Source organism: Argopecten irradians, chromosome 2 (genome assembly GCF_041381155.1).
Source record: "Argopecten irradians isolate NY chromosome 2, Ai_NY, whole genome shotgun sequence".
NCBI lineage: Eukaryota > Metazoa > Mollusca > Bivalvia > Pectinida > Pectinidae > Argopecten > Argopecten irradians.
The window spans coordinates 31,406,114-31,422,038 of NC_091135.1; the positions used below are offsets into that span (position 1 = coordinate 31,406,114).

The 15,925-nt window shown below is 41.1% G+C and overlaps 2 protein-coding genes and 3 pseudogenes across 5 annotated transcripts in view; 1 reads left to right on the top strand and 4 right to left on the bottom strand.

The window, feature by feature from the left end:
- Positions 1-407: 407 nt before the first annotated feature.
- On the bottom strand, positions 408-3,161 carry LOC138316595 (uncharacterized; annotated as a pseudogene).
- Positions 3,162-3,168: 7 nt separating this feature from the next.
- Positions 3,169-4,609, bottom strand: LOC138316596 (uncharacterized; annotated as a pseudogene).
- A 14-nt stretch (positions 4,610-4,623) lies between these two features.
- Positions 4,624-7,416, bottom strand: LOC138316597 (uncharacterized; annotated as a pseudogene).
- A 938-nt stretch (positions 7,417-8,354) lies between these two features.
- LOC138315139 (transmembrane protein 276-like) lies at positions 8,355-10,741 on the bottom strand. 3 transcript variants are annotated; one of them, XM_069255921.1, is made up of 2 exons: positions 10,603-10,741; positions 8,355-9,357 (listed from the first exon to the last, which is right to left on the bottom strand). In XM_069255921.1, the coding sequence occupies exon 2, from the start codon at positions 9,338-9,340 to the stop codon at positions 8,777-8,779; it is 564 nt and encodes a 187-aa protein (XP_069112022.1). In that variant the 5' UTR covers positions 9,341-9,357; positions 10,603-10,741; the 3' UTR covers positions 8,355-8,776. The 3 variants fall into 3 exon arrangements, with proteins under 3 accessions (XP_069112022.1, XP_069112023.1, XP_069112024.1); XM_069255922.1 differs by lacking the exon at positions 10,603-10,741 and adding an exon at positions 10,373-10,596; XM_069255923.1 differs by lacking the exon at positions 10,603-10,741 and adding an exon at positions 10,329-10,596.
- A 1,487-nt stretch (positions 10,742-12,228) lies between these two features.
- Positions 12,229-15,925, top strand: part of LOC138315140 (centrosomal protein of 192 kDa-like) — a 54,306-nt gene continuing 50,609 nt past the window's right edge. For both annotated transcript variants that reach the window (XM_069255924.1, XM_069255925.1), the window contains exons 1-3: positions 12,229-12,316; positions 14,645-14,745; positions 15,305-15,445. In XM_069255924.1, coding sequence (XP_069112025.1) covers positions 14,651-14,745; positions 15,305-15,445 — 236 coding nt within the window. In that variant the 5' untranslated portion in view covers positions 12,229-12,316; positions 14,645-14,650. The remainder of the gene's footprint in view (positions 12,317-14,644; positions 14,746-15,304; positions 15,446-15,925) is intronic.

Consider the following 15,925-nt stretch of genomic DNA (forward strand, 5'->3'; position numbering starts at 1 on the left):
ATAATGTTTAAACCTTGTATTGATGGAGAAATATCACGTTTAAAAAAATACGCTTAAAAATAGTTATAGCCAAGGGGAAATGGTTATAAACTGGAGGTCCATCTGCCTGTCAACAAAGGAGTATCCAATATCTATGTATATTATATCTTTTCGAAGATAGCACTATATGTTAGTCCAGGGGTGGATATAACGTGAGTTATAGTAACCCTTGGAGTATTGAGGATGACATCCACAAGAGTGGAGTATTGAGGATGACATTCACAAGAGTGGAGTATTGAGGATGACATTCACAAGAGTGTAAACACCAATTACCATTCAAACGAGTGAACATCGTTTATGCTCTGTCGGCGATCGAGTATACCGTACATAGATATATATATATATATACGGAAACATATTAGGCCAGTGATATTAAACTGATCGGTAGATGTACCACTGTATGTGCTTAGGGGTTTTCAGATATACTCATAGTTAAATACAACCGATTAACTTTGATATGTTACAAAAGTTAAGTAGTTTTCAGATGGTTTGAGTACTATTTCGGAAAGATAAAACATTACTTATATATATACTAATAAAACAAAATGCACTTCGGTTTTAAATGTCTGATTTTCAGAAATAAAAACAGTTAAAAATTGCTTTATTTCCATACTCTGAAAAATCATTATTATCGGGGATACCGGTTACTTTATACCAAACCATTATATATAATGAATGAACAGAATACACTAAAAGTAGTCAGCCAAGGGGAAAATGCCTATAAACCGAAGGTCCTTCTGCTTCGTCATATGCTTTTACGTATTTTTGGCTGGTGTTCTTGTAAAAGTAATTTCGTCATTCATCATCAAAATTAGTAACATATTCACATTTATTGAGTTTAAAAAACCAATAATGTACAAGTTTATATAACAAAACCCAATAAATCATTATCCATAATAATAAGCACCATTTGATGTATTTATTGGAAAAGACACTGTGGTGACAATACCGTGGTGCTTTCAAATCAAATCCTTTTGGACAGGAAATCCCAATGGTGGTACCAGGGACTGAACATCCAAATGGCGGTCCCCACATACAGAACATCCAAATGGCGGTCCCCACATACAGAACATCCCAATGGTGGTCCCCAGAGACTGACCATCCTAATGGTGGTCCCCAGAGACTGAACATCTAAATGGTGGTCCCCAGAGACAGAACATCCCAATTGTGGTCCCCAGAGACTGAACATCCCAATGGTGGTCCACAGAGACTGAACATCCCAATGGTTGTCCCAAGAGACAGAACATCCCAATGGTGGTCCACAGAGACTGAACATCCAAATGGTGGTCCCCACAAACAGAACATAACAATGGTTGCACCAAGAGACTGAACATCCCAATGGTGGTCCACAGAGACTGAACATCCAAATGGTGGTCCCCAGAGACTGAACATCCAAATGGTGGTCCCCACAGACAGAACATCCCAATGGTGGTCCCCAGACACAAAACATCCCAATGGTGGTCCCCAGAGACTGAACATCCAAATGGTGGTCCCCATAGACAAAACATCCCAATGGTGGTCCCCACAGACAAAACATCCCGATGGTTGTCCCAAGAGACTTAACATCCAAATGGTGGTCCCCACAGACAGAACATCCCAATGGTGGTCCCCAGACACAAAACATCCCCATGGTGGTCCACAGAGACAAGAAATCCCAATGGTGGTCCCCACAGACAGAACATACAAATGGTGGTCCCCAGATACAAAACATCCAAATGGTGGTACACAGAGACGGAACATCCCAATGATGGTCCCCAGAGATTGAACATCCAAATGGTGGTCCCCAGAGACTGAACATCTAAATGGTGGTCCCAACACACAAAACATCCCAATGGTGGTCCCCAGAGACTGAACATCCAAATGGTGGTCCCCACAGACAGAACATCCCAATGGTGGTCCCCAGACACAAAACATCCCAATGGTGGTCCCCAGAGACTGAACATCCAAATGGTGGTCCCCAGAGACTGAACATCTAAATGGTGGTCCCCACACACAGAACATCCCAATGGTGGTCCCCAGAGACAGAACATCCCAATGGTGGTCCCCACAGACAGAACATCCCAATGGTGGTCCCCAGAGACAGAACATCCCAATGGTGGTCCCCACAGACAAAACATCCCAATGGTGGTCCCCACAGACAAAACATCCCAATGGTGGTCCCCAGAGACAGAACATCCCAATGGCGGTCCACTGAGACAGAACATCCCAATATTGGTCCCCAGAGACTGAACATCCCAATGGTGGTCCCCCCTGAGACAGAACATTCCAATGGTGGTCCCCACAGACAAAACATCCCAATGGTGGTCCCAACACACAGAACATCCCAATGTTGGTCCCCAGAGACTGAACACCCCAAATGGTGGTCCCCTCAGACAGGTGGTCCCAAGACAGAATATCCGAATGGTGGTCCCCACAAACAGAGAACATCCCAATGGTGGTCCACACAGACTGAACATCCCAATGGTGGTCCCCACAGACAGAACATCCCAATGGTGGTCCCCAGACACAAAACATCCCAATGGTGGTCCCCAGAGACTGAACATCCAAATGGTGGTCCCCATAGACAAAACATCCCAATGGTGGTCCCCACAGACAAAACATCCCGATGGTTGTCCCAAGAGACAGAATATCCCAATGGTGGTCCCTAGAGACTGCACATCCCAATGGTGGTCCCCACGCACAGAACATCCCAATGGCGGTCCCCTGAGACAGAACATCCCAATATTGGTCCCCAGAGACTGAACATCCCAATGGTGGTCAACAGAGACAGAACATCCAAATGGTGGTCCCCACACACCGAACATCCCAATGGTGGTCCACAGAGACAGAACATCCAAATGGTGGTCCCCACACACCGAACATCCCAATGGTGGTCCACAGAGACAGAACATCCCAATTGTGGTCCCCACAGACTGCACATCCCAATGGTGGTCCCCACGCACAGAACATCCCAATGGCGGTCCCCTGAGACAGAACATCCCAATATTGGTCCCCAGAGACTGAACATCCCAATGGTGGTCCCCAGAGACTGAACATCCCAATGGTGGTCCCCTGAGACAGAACATCCCAATATTGGTCCCCACAGACAAAACATCCCAATGTTGGTCCCCAGAGACTGAACACCCCAAATGGTGGTCCCCTCAGACAGGTGGTCCCAAGACAGAATACCCGAATGGTGGTCCCCACAAACAGAGAACATCCCAATGGTGGTCCCCACAGACTGAACATCCCAATGGTGGTCCCAAGACAAAACATCCCAATGGTGGTCCCCACACACAGAACATCCCCAATAGTGGACCCAACAGACAGAACATGCCAATGGTGGTCCCCATAGACAAAACATCCCAATGGTGGTCCCCACAGACAAAACATCCCAATGGTTGTCTCAAGAGACAGAATATCCAATGGTGGTCCCCAGAGACTGCACATCCCAATGGTGGTCCCCACGCACAGAACATCCCAATGGCGGTCCCCTGAGACAGAACATCCAAATGGTGGTCCCCACACACCGAACATCCCAATGGTGGTCCACAGAGACAGAACATCCAAATGGTGGTCCCCACACACAAAACATCCCAATGGTGGTCCCCAGAGACTGAACATCCCAATGGTGGTCCCCACAGACAAAACATCCCAATGGTGGTCCCCACAGACAAAACATCCCAATGGTGGTCCCCAGAGACTGCACATCCCAATGGTGGTCCCCACGCACAGAACATCCCAATGGCGGTCCACTGAGACAGAACATCCCAATATTGGTCCCCAGAGACTGAACATCCCAATGGTGGTCCCCAGAGACTGAACATCCCAATGGTGGTCCCCTGAGACAGAACATCCCAATATTGGTCCCCACAGACAAAACATCCCAATGGTGGTCCCCACAAACAAAACATCCCAATGGCGGCCCCCACAAAGAGAACATTCCAATGTTGGTCCCAAGAGACAGAACATCCCAATGGTGGTCCCCACAGACAAAACATCCCAATGGTGGTCCCCACACACAAAACATACCATTGGTGGTCCCCACAGACAAAACATCCCAATGGTGGTCCCAACACACAGAACATCCCAATAGTGGTCCCAAGAGACAGAACATCCCAATGTTGGTCCCCAGAGACTGAACACCCCAAATGGTGGTCCCCACAGACAGGTGGTCCCAAGACAGAATATCCGAATGGTGGTCCCCACAAACAGAGAACATCCCAATGGTGGTCCCCACAGACTGAACATCCCAACAGTGGTCCCCACAGACAGAACATCCCTATGGCTGTCCCCACAGACAAAACATCCAAATGGTGGTCCCCACAGACAAAACATCCAAATGGTGGTCCCCACAGACAGAGAACATCCCAAAGTGGTCCCCACAGACAGAACATCCATATGGCTGTCCCCACAGACAAAACATCCAAATGGTGGTCCCCACAAACAGAGAACATCCCAATGGTGGTCCCAACAGACTCAACATCCCAATAGTGGTCCCCACAGACAGAACATCCCTATGGCTGTCCCCACAGACAAAACATCCAAATGGTGGTCCCCACAGACAGAGAACATCCCAATGGTGGTCCCCACAAACAAACAAAACATCCCAATGGCGGTCCCCACAAAGAGAACATTCCAATGGTGGTCCTAAGAGTCAGAACATCCCAATGGTGGTCCCCACAGACAAAACATCCCAATGGTGGGACAAAACATCCCAATGGTGTCCCCACACACAAAACATACCATTGGTGGTCCCCACAGACAAAACATCCCAATGGCGGTCCCCACAAAGAGAACATTCCAATGGTGGTCCCAAGAGACAGAACATCCCAATGGTGGTCCCCACAGACAAAACATCCCAATGGTGGTCCCCACACACAAAACATACCATTGGTGGTCCCCACAGACAAAACATCCCAATGGTGGTCCCAACACACAGAACATCCCAATAGTGGTCCCAAGAGACAGAACATCCCAATGTTGGTCCCCAGAGACTGAACACCCCAAATGGTGGTCCCCTCAGACAGAACATCGCAATGGTGGTCCCAAGACAGAATATCCGAATGGTGGTCCCCACAAACAGAGAACATCCCAATGGTGGTCCCCACAGATTGAACATCCCAATAGTGGTCCCCACAGACAGAACATCCATATGGCTGTCCCCACAGACAAAACATCCAAATGGTGGTCCCCACAGACAGAACATCGCAATGGTGGTCCCAAGACAGAATATCCGAATGGTGGTCCCCACAAACAGAGAACATCCCAATGGTGGTCCCCACAGATTAAACATCCCAATAGTGGTCCCCACAGACAGAACATCCATATGGCTGTCCCCACAGACAAAACATCCAAATGGTGGTCCCCACAGACAGAACATCCCAATGGTGGTCCCCACAGACTGAACATCCCAATGGTGGTCCCCACAGACAGAACATCCCTATGGCTGTCAACACAGACAGAACAATCAAATGGTGGTCCCAAGACAGAACATCCCAATGGTGGTCCCCACAGACAGAACATCCCAATAGTGGTCCCCACAGACAGAACATCCCTATGGCTGTCCCCACAGACAAAACATCCAAATGGTGGTCCCCACAAACGGAGAACATCCCAATGGTGGTCCCCAGAGACTGAACATCCCAATGGTGGTCCCCACAGACAGAACATCCCAATGGTGGTCCCCACACACAGAACATCCCAATGGTGGTCCCCAGAGACTGAACATCCCAATGGTGGTCCCCACAGACAAAACATCCCAATGGTGGTCCCCACAGACAGAGAACATCTCAATGGTGGTCCCCCACACACAAAACATACCATTGGTGGTCCCCACAGACAAAACATCCCAATGGTGGTCCCAACACACAGAGCATCCCAATAGTGGTCCCAAGAGACAGAACATCCCAATGTTGGTCCCCAGAGACTGAACACCCCAAATGGTGGTCCCCTCAGACAGAACATCGCAATGGTGGTCCCAAGACAGAATATCCGAATGGTGGTCCCCACAAACAGAGAACATCCCAATGGTGGTCCACACAGACTGAACATCCCAATAGTGGTCCCCACAGACAGAACATCCATATGGCTGTCCCCACAGACAAAACATCCAAATGGTGGTCCCCACAAACAGAGAACATCCCAATGGTGGTCCCCACAGACTGAACATTCCAATAGTGGTCCCCACAGACAGAACATCCTTATGGCTGTCCCCTGAGACAGAACATCCCAATATTGGTCCCCAGAGACTGAACATCCCAATTGTGGTCCCCACAGACTAAACATCCCAATAGTGGTCCCCACAGACAGAACATCTTTATGGCTGTCCCCACAGACAAAACATCCAAATGGTGGTCCCCACAAACAGAGAACATCCCAATGGTGGTCCCCACAGACTGAACATCCCAATAGTGGTCCCCACAGACAGAACATCCTTATGGCTGTCCCCTGAGACAGAACATCCCAATATTGGTCCCCAGAGACTGAACATCTCAATGGTGGTCCCCACAGACTGAACATCCCAATAGTGGTCCCCACAGACAGAACATCCCTATGGCTGTCCCCACAGACAAAACATCCAAATGGTGGTCCCCACAAACAGAGAACATCTCAATGGTGGTCCCCACAGACTAAACATCCCAATAGTGGTCCCCACAGACAGAACATCCTTATGGCTGTCCCCACAGATAGAACAACCAAATGGTGGTCCTAAGACAGAACATCCAAATGGTGGTCCCAAGACAGAACATCCCAATGGTGGTCCCCACAGACAGAACATCCCAATAGTGGTCCCCACAGACAGGACATCCCTATGGCTGTCCCCACAGACAAAACATCCAAATGGTGGTCCCAAGACAGAACTTCCAAATGGTGGTCCCAAGACAGAACATCCCAATGGTGGTCCCCACAGACAGAACATCCCAATATTGGTCCCCACAGACAGGACATCCCAATGGCTGTCCCCACAGACAAAACATCCAAATGGTGGTCCCCAGTCCAAATAGTGGTATAGTGGTGCCTAGAGACAGAATATCTCAATGGTTGCTCATCTAAGATAATTGACATCCTAATCCACTTTAAGTGTCAGAAAGTCTGGGTTCCTTAGATGTAGGTCAAAGGTCATACAGGTATATGACACATTACCTTGTCAGGATAAACCTGTGATTAAAGCAAACAGTTCTGGTGATTGGTAGAAAAGAAGATGAAGCCTAGAGAAGACGATATATATAGAAGGAGGGATGGAAAAATGAAAACAAACAAAAAATGCAAAAATAGATAGTTCCCTAATATCCCATTGGACATAAAGAGTTCTTACATGTTTTGTTATTAACTTATTACAGTATATTTGATAGGCCCAGAGCTGCTGAAACTGGATACCAACACATATCTTAATGATTGACTGATCTGTAAATAGTTAAACAACAAATACTGGTACAACACCTTACAACCACTCCCAACTCATGATTATATATACAGGTAAGATATTAGTTCACAAAGACATTTTTGTGTCAGTCATTTCTCAATACTAAATACATTTTTAAAGCTTTATTAGATAATTATTCCAATTGTTACATTATATGTGATAAAGTATCGGAGCACAAACAGCAGCAACTTGAAGTTCCCAGGGTGACAGATAATTTGTCTCTGGTCATGGAGAAATATTTCAGTGTAACTAAACTTTGTAACATTCTTTTTTTATTTCGGAAAACAAACCTCAACAAGCAAATGTTTATCAAAGATCTCATATTACTTTAGGTCAATTACTTAAGTCGGTAAGACTTTTTACTCAAATATATATACATGATTATCATATTGCAATAACGAGTCAAGCTTGGTAAGAGAGGGTCGTCTAATTTGATTTGCCATCTTCTACTTCTAGGAAGTAATTTACAATCACTAAATCTGTAGCTTTTCTGATTCTGGAACCTCTTTAATCTATAAGCTAGAAAGTCTTCTGAGAAGTTAGCCTAATCAGAGAACTAATTTGATTGTCTCCCTTGTACTGTTAATTGTAAAATCCAATACAACCCTTTTAATGCTGTGATAAAATGCTTACACATGACTAGTTTCAAAATATTTTGCATTGCAATCAATTCAAAATATTAACACTAAAATCACATTTGACAAATAAGAAATAACCCAATTGATTTTATGATTCGTCAAAATCATCAAACAAAATTGATCAATTATATGCTGATAACCACAGATGTCTAGTCCATAGATGTCAACAAATTACAATCAACCAAGAAGTTAATTTAATTGGCATCTTTTTCATCAGATAAGCAGATTTTTCAATGTACTTTTAAGAATAAAACATAGCCTTTACTAGTATATTAAAATGTTGATAATGACAAGTTTTATTAGATGTTGTTTTGATCCTTTACAAAAGTTCAGCACCACAGACTTGAGGATGATATCAGTTTATCAGTTTTACTGATTTAAGCATAGAGAGTTTATGTTTGATTTTCTCAGGCACATTTGGTCTGATTCATAATTTCATTGGGCAAGTACTAAGCTTCTTGTCCAAAAAGACAAGCACTTCAAAGCGTTTTTGTCAGATCCCATGATGAAGTTTCAAAGGTGCTTAAATGTGTCAATGTTCAGCACAGCTAAAATGCCATAGTATCTGATACGAGATTTTAGTATGAAAACATAAAACTTGTATTTCATTAATCTGAATTCTGTCGCCACAAGCGAACATGTCTAATAAAAGTAGAATCACACTACTGTGTTTCATCACACCTTGTCATCTTCTCTAGAGAGCCAGTTTAAAAAGTGTATTGCCAACAATTAAAAAATAGTGTAGGAAATCTACTTTTGGAATGTCCAGTAATTTTCCATCAGAACCAAAAAGGATGCCAGCACCTGCATACACGACACAGGCTCCGAATCCAAACCAGTTTTTGTTTATAACACACAGTGTTGCCATGGTGAGGATAGAAAATCCTGACACTGCCTGAGAGCAAAGTTCTCTGTTCTTGGGTGGGAGAAACACTACAACTAACAGAATACAAACAATGAATATTGATATCTTATTGGCCAGTGCTGCAGATCCGTATTTATAACAAAACACGAGAGCAATCAGGGGGACACCAACGGCACCAGCCAACCAGGACAGGAGTTTGTGAGCTTTATAGACAAGTGTTCCCTGAGGTTGTTCCATGGCAAAACGGAAGATCCCCATGGAGGCCGCACAGCCTTGAATGAACATCCCTATCGCTGCATTGTGGTGTTTGTGTTCATACCAGTGATGGGAGACATAGAAGGCAGAGATCGCAAGCATCAAATCTGACAACGATGTACTCAGCTGGCGTGGCATTGTCTTTAAACTTTGGTCTGCAAATTACAAGGCAGAGAAAATATTTAAAAGCCATTAAACTTAAATTTATAAACATATATTCCAAAATACTTCACAGGCAGATCTAGAAAGTAAAAATCAATTAAGGAATATGTATACCAGTATAAGCTATATACATGTACTATGTTTCAATTCAAACATGTATGTGTAAAAGATACACATGTATATATTTACATTTTCACTGCAATCCCACTATGTAACTTTACCAAGCGCATTTTGCATTCATATAGTCTATGAACTTCAAACACTTTGGTATTATGACATCATTATCATTGTGACGTCAAAATTGTTGTGTCAGCAATCACGGAAAATGGCTGTTCTGAAGGCTGTTCAATCTATGACAATAACAAATACAATTAATATTCATCATTGATGCATGGGATTTCATCATAAAATTGTACCCAACAGAATGTGTTTAATCAATCTCAAAGTTTGACCAGGCAGCCATAGTGGATGGTTAGATGGTCATTAAAGTGTAGCGGGATTTGACTGGGTCGATCATCTGTGACCAGGTAGCTCAGTGGGTAGAGCACTCGGCTAGTGTTTGGAGGGTCCCTGGTTCGAATCCTGGTCTGGCCGCTACATTTTCTTCTCTCCTGTTACAAAATTTGCCCTCAAATAAATAACCCATGGTGGCGATGTATTAAAGGGTCTCGTATGTCTTTGAGGGCGAAGACTTCGAGAAAGGTCATTAAAGTGTAGCGGGATTTGACTGGGTCGATCATCTGTGACCAGGTAGCTCAGTGGGTAGAGCACTCGGCTAGTGTTTGGAGGGTCCCTGGTTCGAATCCTGGTCTGGCCGCTACATTTCCTCCTATTCTGTTACACAAGGAAAGCAGAAGTACGGGGGTGTTTGCTTTAATTGTATACATATTGGTTAACATATTAATTTGTAGTGATCTGCATGACAGAATTTGTACACAAATGGACCAGTTCCCCTATGTTATACTTCTCGTTTGGTGTCTTTTGACAATCGATTATGCTGATAATCACCATGGCGCCAAGCCACCTTTTCCTCATTAAGGATTCTACAATCGATAACGGTTGATTTAGTTGTTCAGGAAGGACTCTTCAAAGCTAAACTGACAACTGGATAATGCTGATGTATCAGAATCATTAGGCCTAATAGCGATAATCTGTCGTTGAACACGGTAGTTACAATCACACATATTCGTCCTGCTGACGATTAAAACATTCTATAATTTACACAATGTCACACTCACCCTGTTATTCTTCCTGTTACTGTTGTCCCGAGGCCTTGTACACACCTTCCTTTTCACACCACGCGCCTAACACTACAAACACAACAGTACACACACGCAAGGTCAAGGGTCATAGGTTACAAGGTGCCCTGGACTAGAGTTCGAATTATACCTTTTACAACAGTTTGTCGTTTTTTTTCCTTCTTTACAAAAACATCATCTAATGCCCCAGAAACGTGAACGCTGCTCAAGGTTGGGGAATTTACAACTAGAGTGTCTCGAGAGATATTTTTTTACACATTTTTAATGTTGCAGTAACGTTACGAAATACATGTATTGTTTCTAATCAAATGTTCTGAATGAAGTTAGCATACAACAAAATAGATACAGATCAATTTCCTTTTGTGAGTGTTAAAGTGCAAGCTAAAACGTCCTTTATCATATTTGTTTAAAAATAACTGTATATAGCATTGATGATAACGAGAGTGTTTAGTTTCGTTTTCCATCTACAATGTCACTCTTCTATACTGTAAACCATTTAATATTCACGTATGTAAATAGATCTACTTAATATGAGAATCTATTTTAAAAAAAAAATATGAAAATAAACGATTAAAAAATAAAATAAAAAAAAAATAACGACGATAGGACCTAGCGGGACATTATTTTACATACATGGATAAATAGATGAAGTTACACGTTCTACTATAGTCTGACATTGTTACATGTAAGGCAAAAATTAAGTACAATATCAAAAAACATATTTCCTATATGAAGAAAAAAAACCTAAGGCTTTCTCGCAAAATAAATAAATAAATAAATAAAATATCCTGCATATTGTTCAAAATGCACACGGGTACCACCTTATATTTGTGCCATTTTCAACTGTGGAGTGAAAAAAAGTCCAGCACAGGAAATGCTAAAGGTTTTTAGTTGATATGTAGCTCTAAAATACTATTTTGACGATAGGCCTACAATACTGTATAATTATAATCTAACAATGGTTGAACTAAGACAAGACAAACTGAATGCCCAAAAAGAAATTTATCATGAAGCACAAGCAAAGCCAATTAATCTTAACACATACACATTATTTTCATTATTATCTTTTTCATAAGATGATGATGAGTGTAGTATTAACGGTAAGTTAATAACTTTTGCGATTCTACAAAATTATCGATCTCGTTTTACATTCCCATTTTAAAAGGCAGTATGCTAAAAATTTTACAATATAAAAAAAAATAATTACAGGCTGGCGCCCTGTTCATTTTGTTAAACTTTTTGACCAAGCAAAGGGGAATTATGTAATTAAGATTTTATCATATATATATATTTAAAAGGAGGTATGACCTTTAATACGTAGATTAAAAACACACAAGTCTTTAGAAACTCTAACCAAAGTGGGTATTTACAATGTACATGTAGATCCCAGTTTAATTAACTTTTATCGTTATTATGAACTGACTTTTAAATATCATGGAACTTTGATATGAATTCCTTGACTTTAAAATGATCGCTTTACTTATAATCATATTTCAAGATTAACGACCTTATAATTTGCCAGGCGTGAAAGTGTTGAAGGCAGGAGGGGAGAGCTTGAATGAGAAATCATTTTTGACCAATCACAGCTCACTTTACATTCGTGCTCCGACACAGTTTCCGATCAAAATTGAAAATGGGCAAAAGGAGAAAATCACCAGACACGATCAACATTATGGTTACGACATGAAATCAGGCAAGTTATATGATCGAAGCGATAGCTGATATTTTTTCGTTTACTAAGAACTTGAAGCAAACGTATAGACGATATAAAACGTCAAATGTACTCGTGTTGTTAGACCAACTCCACCGATAAAAAGTGTAAACACGACACGGTGCGAGTTGATAAGTTGAAATGCGCGCGCTTAGTTGTGAAAGTGTTAGGTTGTCTACTTGCGTTTACAGTTTTGAGTTTAATGATTTTAAGTAACGACATATTCATATGCGATTAAAATAATATATTGGTTACTATTTGATTGATTTTGAAAAAAAGTTACTTTTATTACGTGCCAAAATATTAGCTGTTTAGGCCATGGTCACGGTGACCTCTCAACTCTTACTGATAGAAACAGTTTTACACAACAGCCTACTGAATATTATGCTAAAAGATATCCCAGTCTCAAATTTTGGAAACACATTCATCCCCAGTGTGACATTAAAAACATTTAAGATATACTTCAGTAGATTATAGACTATTGCATTGAATGATCAACATTAAGATAATTTCATAATTTATCTGCTTAACGTTACCTCTTTGGATTTTAAAAGATAAGATGGTAAAACATTTTAAATACAACTTCCATTGGACAGAAACCTATATGCTATGTATATTGTATCATAAAATGTTTCTGCATATAATTGTATGGATTTTGACCACTGCAATGGACATGTATAGGAAATAAATTACAACAACAAAAATACAATTTAACATGCATATGACATTAACAATACATACAGAGTACAGTAAAGAGGATTCTCCCTGAACTTGTGTTCTGTCTTCTGCTTCTTCTCCCGTTTTGAGTATCCCCAGCCAACGTTCTGACTATTTTCATACTTTGCGTGAGTGCAGACATCGCGGAAGCTGAAAAAAATGGTCGGCCCTTCGGACCGACAAGGACTGTGAGTAATCCGAACTGAGCAAGATTTTGCCGGACTGGAAATTAATGTGAATTTTTGGAATACACTACTTGTAGAAGAAGAAAAAGAAAAAGCCACATTGAAATTAATAGGGTTGAAAACATAGGGTTGATGTTTAAAGTTTAAAAGCAAAGATCGTGTTGGTTTCTAGATGGACACGTAGAGGGGAGTAATCTGTTATTAGATCAATAGCGACTAAGTTGTTTTGGATTTTGTACATCATGAATAGGCGGGCAATTTTCCTTTGGGTTTCTAAACACGGCCAATCTAAAATTTCCAGGATGTCGCTAACACTAGATCTATTCCTAGGTCAATTTAGAGTAAAACGTGCACCTCTACGTTGAACCATTTCAATTTGGGAGATGTCACTTTCGAGATGAGGGTCCCAAACGGTACATGCATATTCAACAGATGGTTTCACTAATGATTTAAATGCCTGTTCTTTCATGCATTTGGAGTTAATTTTTAAGGTTTTGTCATAAAAAGCTAAGAGTGTTGTTTGCCTAAGCCCTTGTGACTGATGTTTCCAATATGCTTCCCCCAGGTCAAGTCTGATGTTAAGGTTACACCTAGGTACTTTTCAGAGTTTACATGTTCTAGAGTGTGGCCATGTAATGTGTAAGCAAAGTTTTTTGGGGAGCGACTACATGTAATAGATAGAACATTACACTTGCTCGGATGAAGGGACATACTCCAGTCTTTTTCCCATGCCGCCAACTTATCAGGGTCAGACTGGGGACACTAAGCATCCTGCTCAGATGATATAGTCAGGTATACTATTGTATCATCAGCAAATAATTATATAATCTTACTCTAGATTTAAACCAGTAGCCAAATCATTTATATAATGTAGAAATAGACTTGGTCCTAAAACAGATACCTGGGGTACTCCGGACTCTACTGGCATGTAAGAAGAGATTTCACCTTCACCTGTACAGGGCAGCTTGTTTTTGACCTAAAAGAACACAAACTTGAAACATAATAAAACATAGTTATTGTAATTACTAGGCCTACAAGTGAAGTTTTGGTAGACAATTGCAAGTGATTAATTATAATTATAAAAAAAAATAAAAGTAGTGAAAAAACAAAATTGATATCAATAGTGGAAATGCATTTTAATAACATGCTGAATACTTTTTCCACATGAAATCCCTTTTATGCTTTGTTGAGTAGGTAAAAGATATTTGAGTTTGAGTAGATACTTGATTATGTAATGAACATTTTGATGGAAACCAATGCTTAAGTTGATCAGGTTCAACTGCTTAAGTATGCTGTAGCTACATCCAGGTGAGAAATAGGCATGACTTCTTGTTCTCCATTGATATTGATGCAGTTTTTGTTGAAATTAATATCGTAACACATCATTAAGCATTGTTTTTAATTTCAGTGTACAATGGATTCCAAATTATCAACAAGTGATGTGTTTTCAACATCAATTGAGGAGCAGCAGTTCCGTCCACTTGCTGCATCCACTGCTGCACGACAAGCGTGAGTGTAACCTAAAGATGAGACATAGAGATTTCATTCTATCCTAGTTGTCTACTTCTGGACCAATCACCACTGACCAATATGCTTTGACAGATTTATTGATGAATTTAGAACACATGCCATAGTTGGATGGTGCAGGGTTTTTTAGTCATGAAGACTAGAACATTTAGACTAAGAAAGCCAAAATTTTAGTTGAACCAAACTCTCAATCCCCTCAGATGGAAATCAGTGGATATGTACAGAAAACAGGCGGTCTACTTTTTCAATCATTGACAAATGTAACCATGAGAACATTCATTATGGTATATTACAAACAGAAATTGCATCCATAGCAAACAGATTTGAAATCAATTAACTCTTGACAGATTAGATGTAATGTTATGGTAGAATTGATAAAACTCATTGCTCATGTCTATCCCATCATGCTTTGTCCTTTACTTTGTCATTCAATAAACTCCTGTCAAGTTCCATTTTTCTGTATGGATACAAGGGCATTTGAAATAGTCTAGAAATCCAAAGTTTAAGACTAATAACTTAAATTTTATATTGGCTGTTCCAGAAAGCCACTATTGGGTCAGTCAGTTAAAGGTGGCTCCTTCTTAGACGTGGATGATTCCACTTCATTATCAACAGACTTCGATCTCCCGCCACAGGAACAGCTGAGATTATCTTTTAATCCAACTCCAAAAACATCCCCTCCGTAAGTATCTCCAATATGTCCAAAATCATCCCCTCTGTAACTCAATCTCCAATATCTTCAAAAACATCTCCTTTGTAAGTCTATAGTACATCTGTTAAAGTCTTTCCATGGTAAGTCATTTGCAGTAATAATGAAGTCCAAAAAAATCTCCTTTGGCAATATGTGATGCATGTCTCTGAAAATCTCTCCAATGTAAGCCAATGGCAGTTGTGCATCTCTGACAGTCTCTCTTTGATGAGGTTTTAAAAGTCAAAAATATGTTGAGATTTTATTAAGGATAAGGTAAGTTAAGGTATATACCATGTCAGGAGTAATAGAAATGACGAAAAAAAGGTTCAGGAACATTAATACAAGAAAGAAAAAGTGATACTGATAAAGACATTCAAAGTTAGAAAACGTGATACTGATAAAGACACTCAAAGTTAGATAATGTGATACTGATAAAGACACTCAAAGTTAGATAATGTGATACTGATAAAG

Excerpts from the sequence above, each read along its gene's own strand:
- LOC138315139 (XM_069255921.1), bottom strand. The coding sequence starts at position 9,340 with ATGCCACGCCAGCTGAGTACATCGTTGTCAGATTTGATGCTTGCGATC.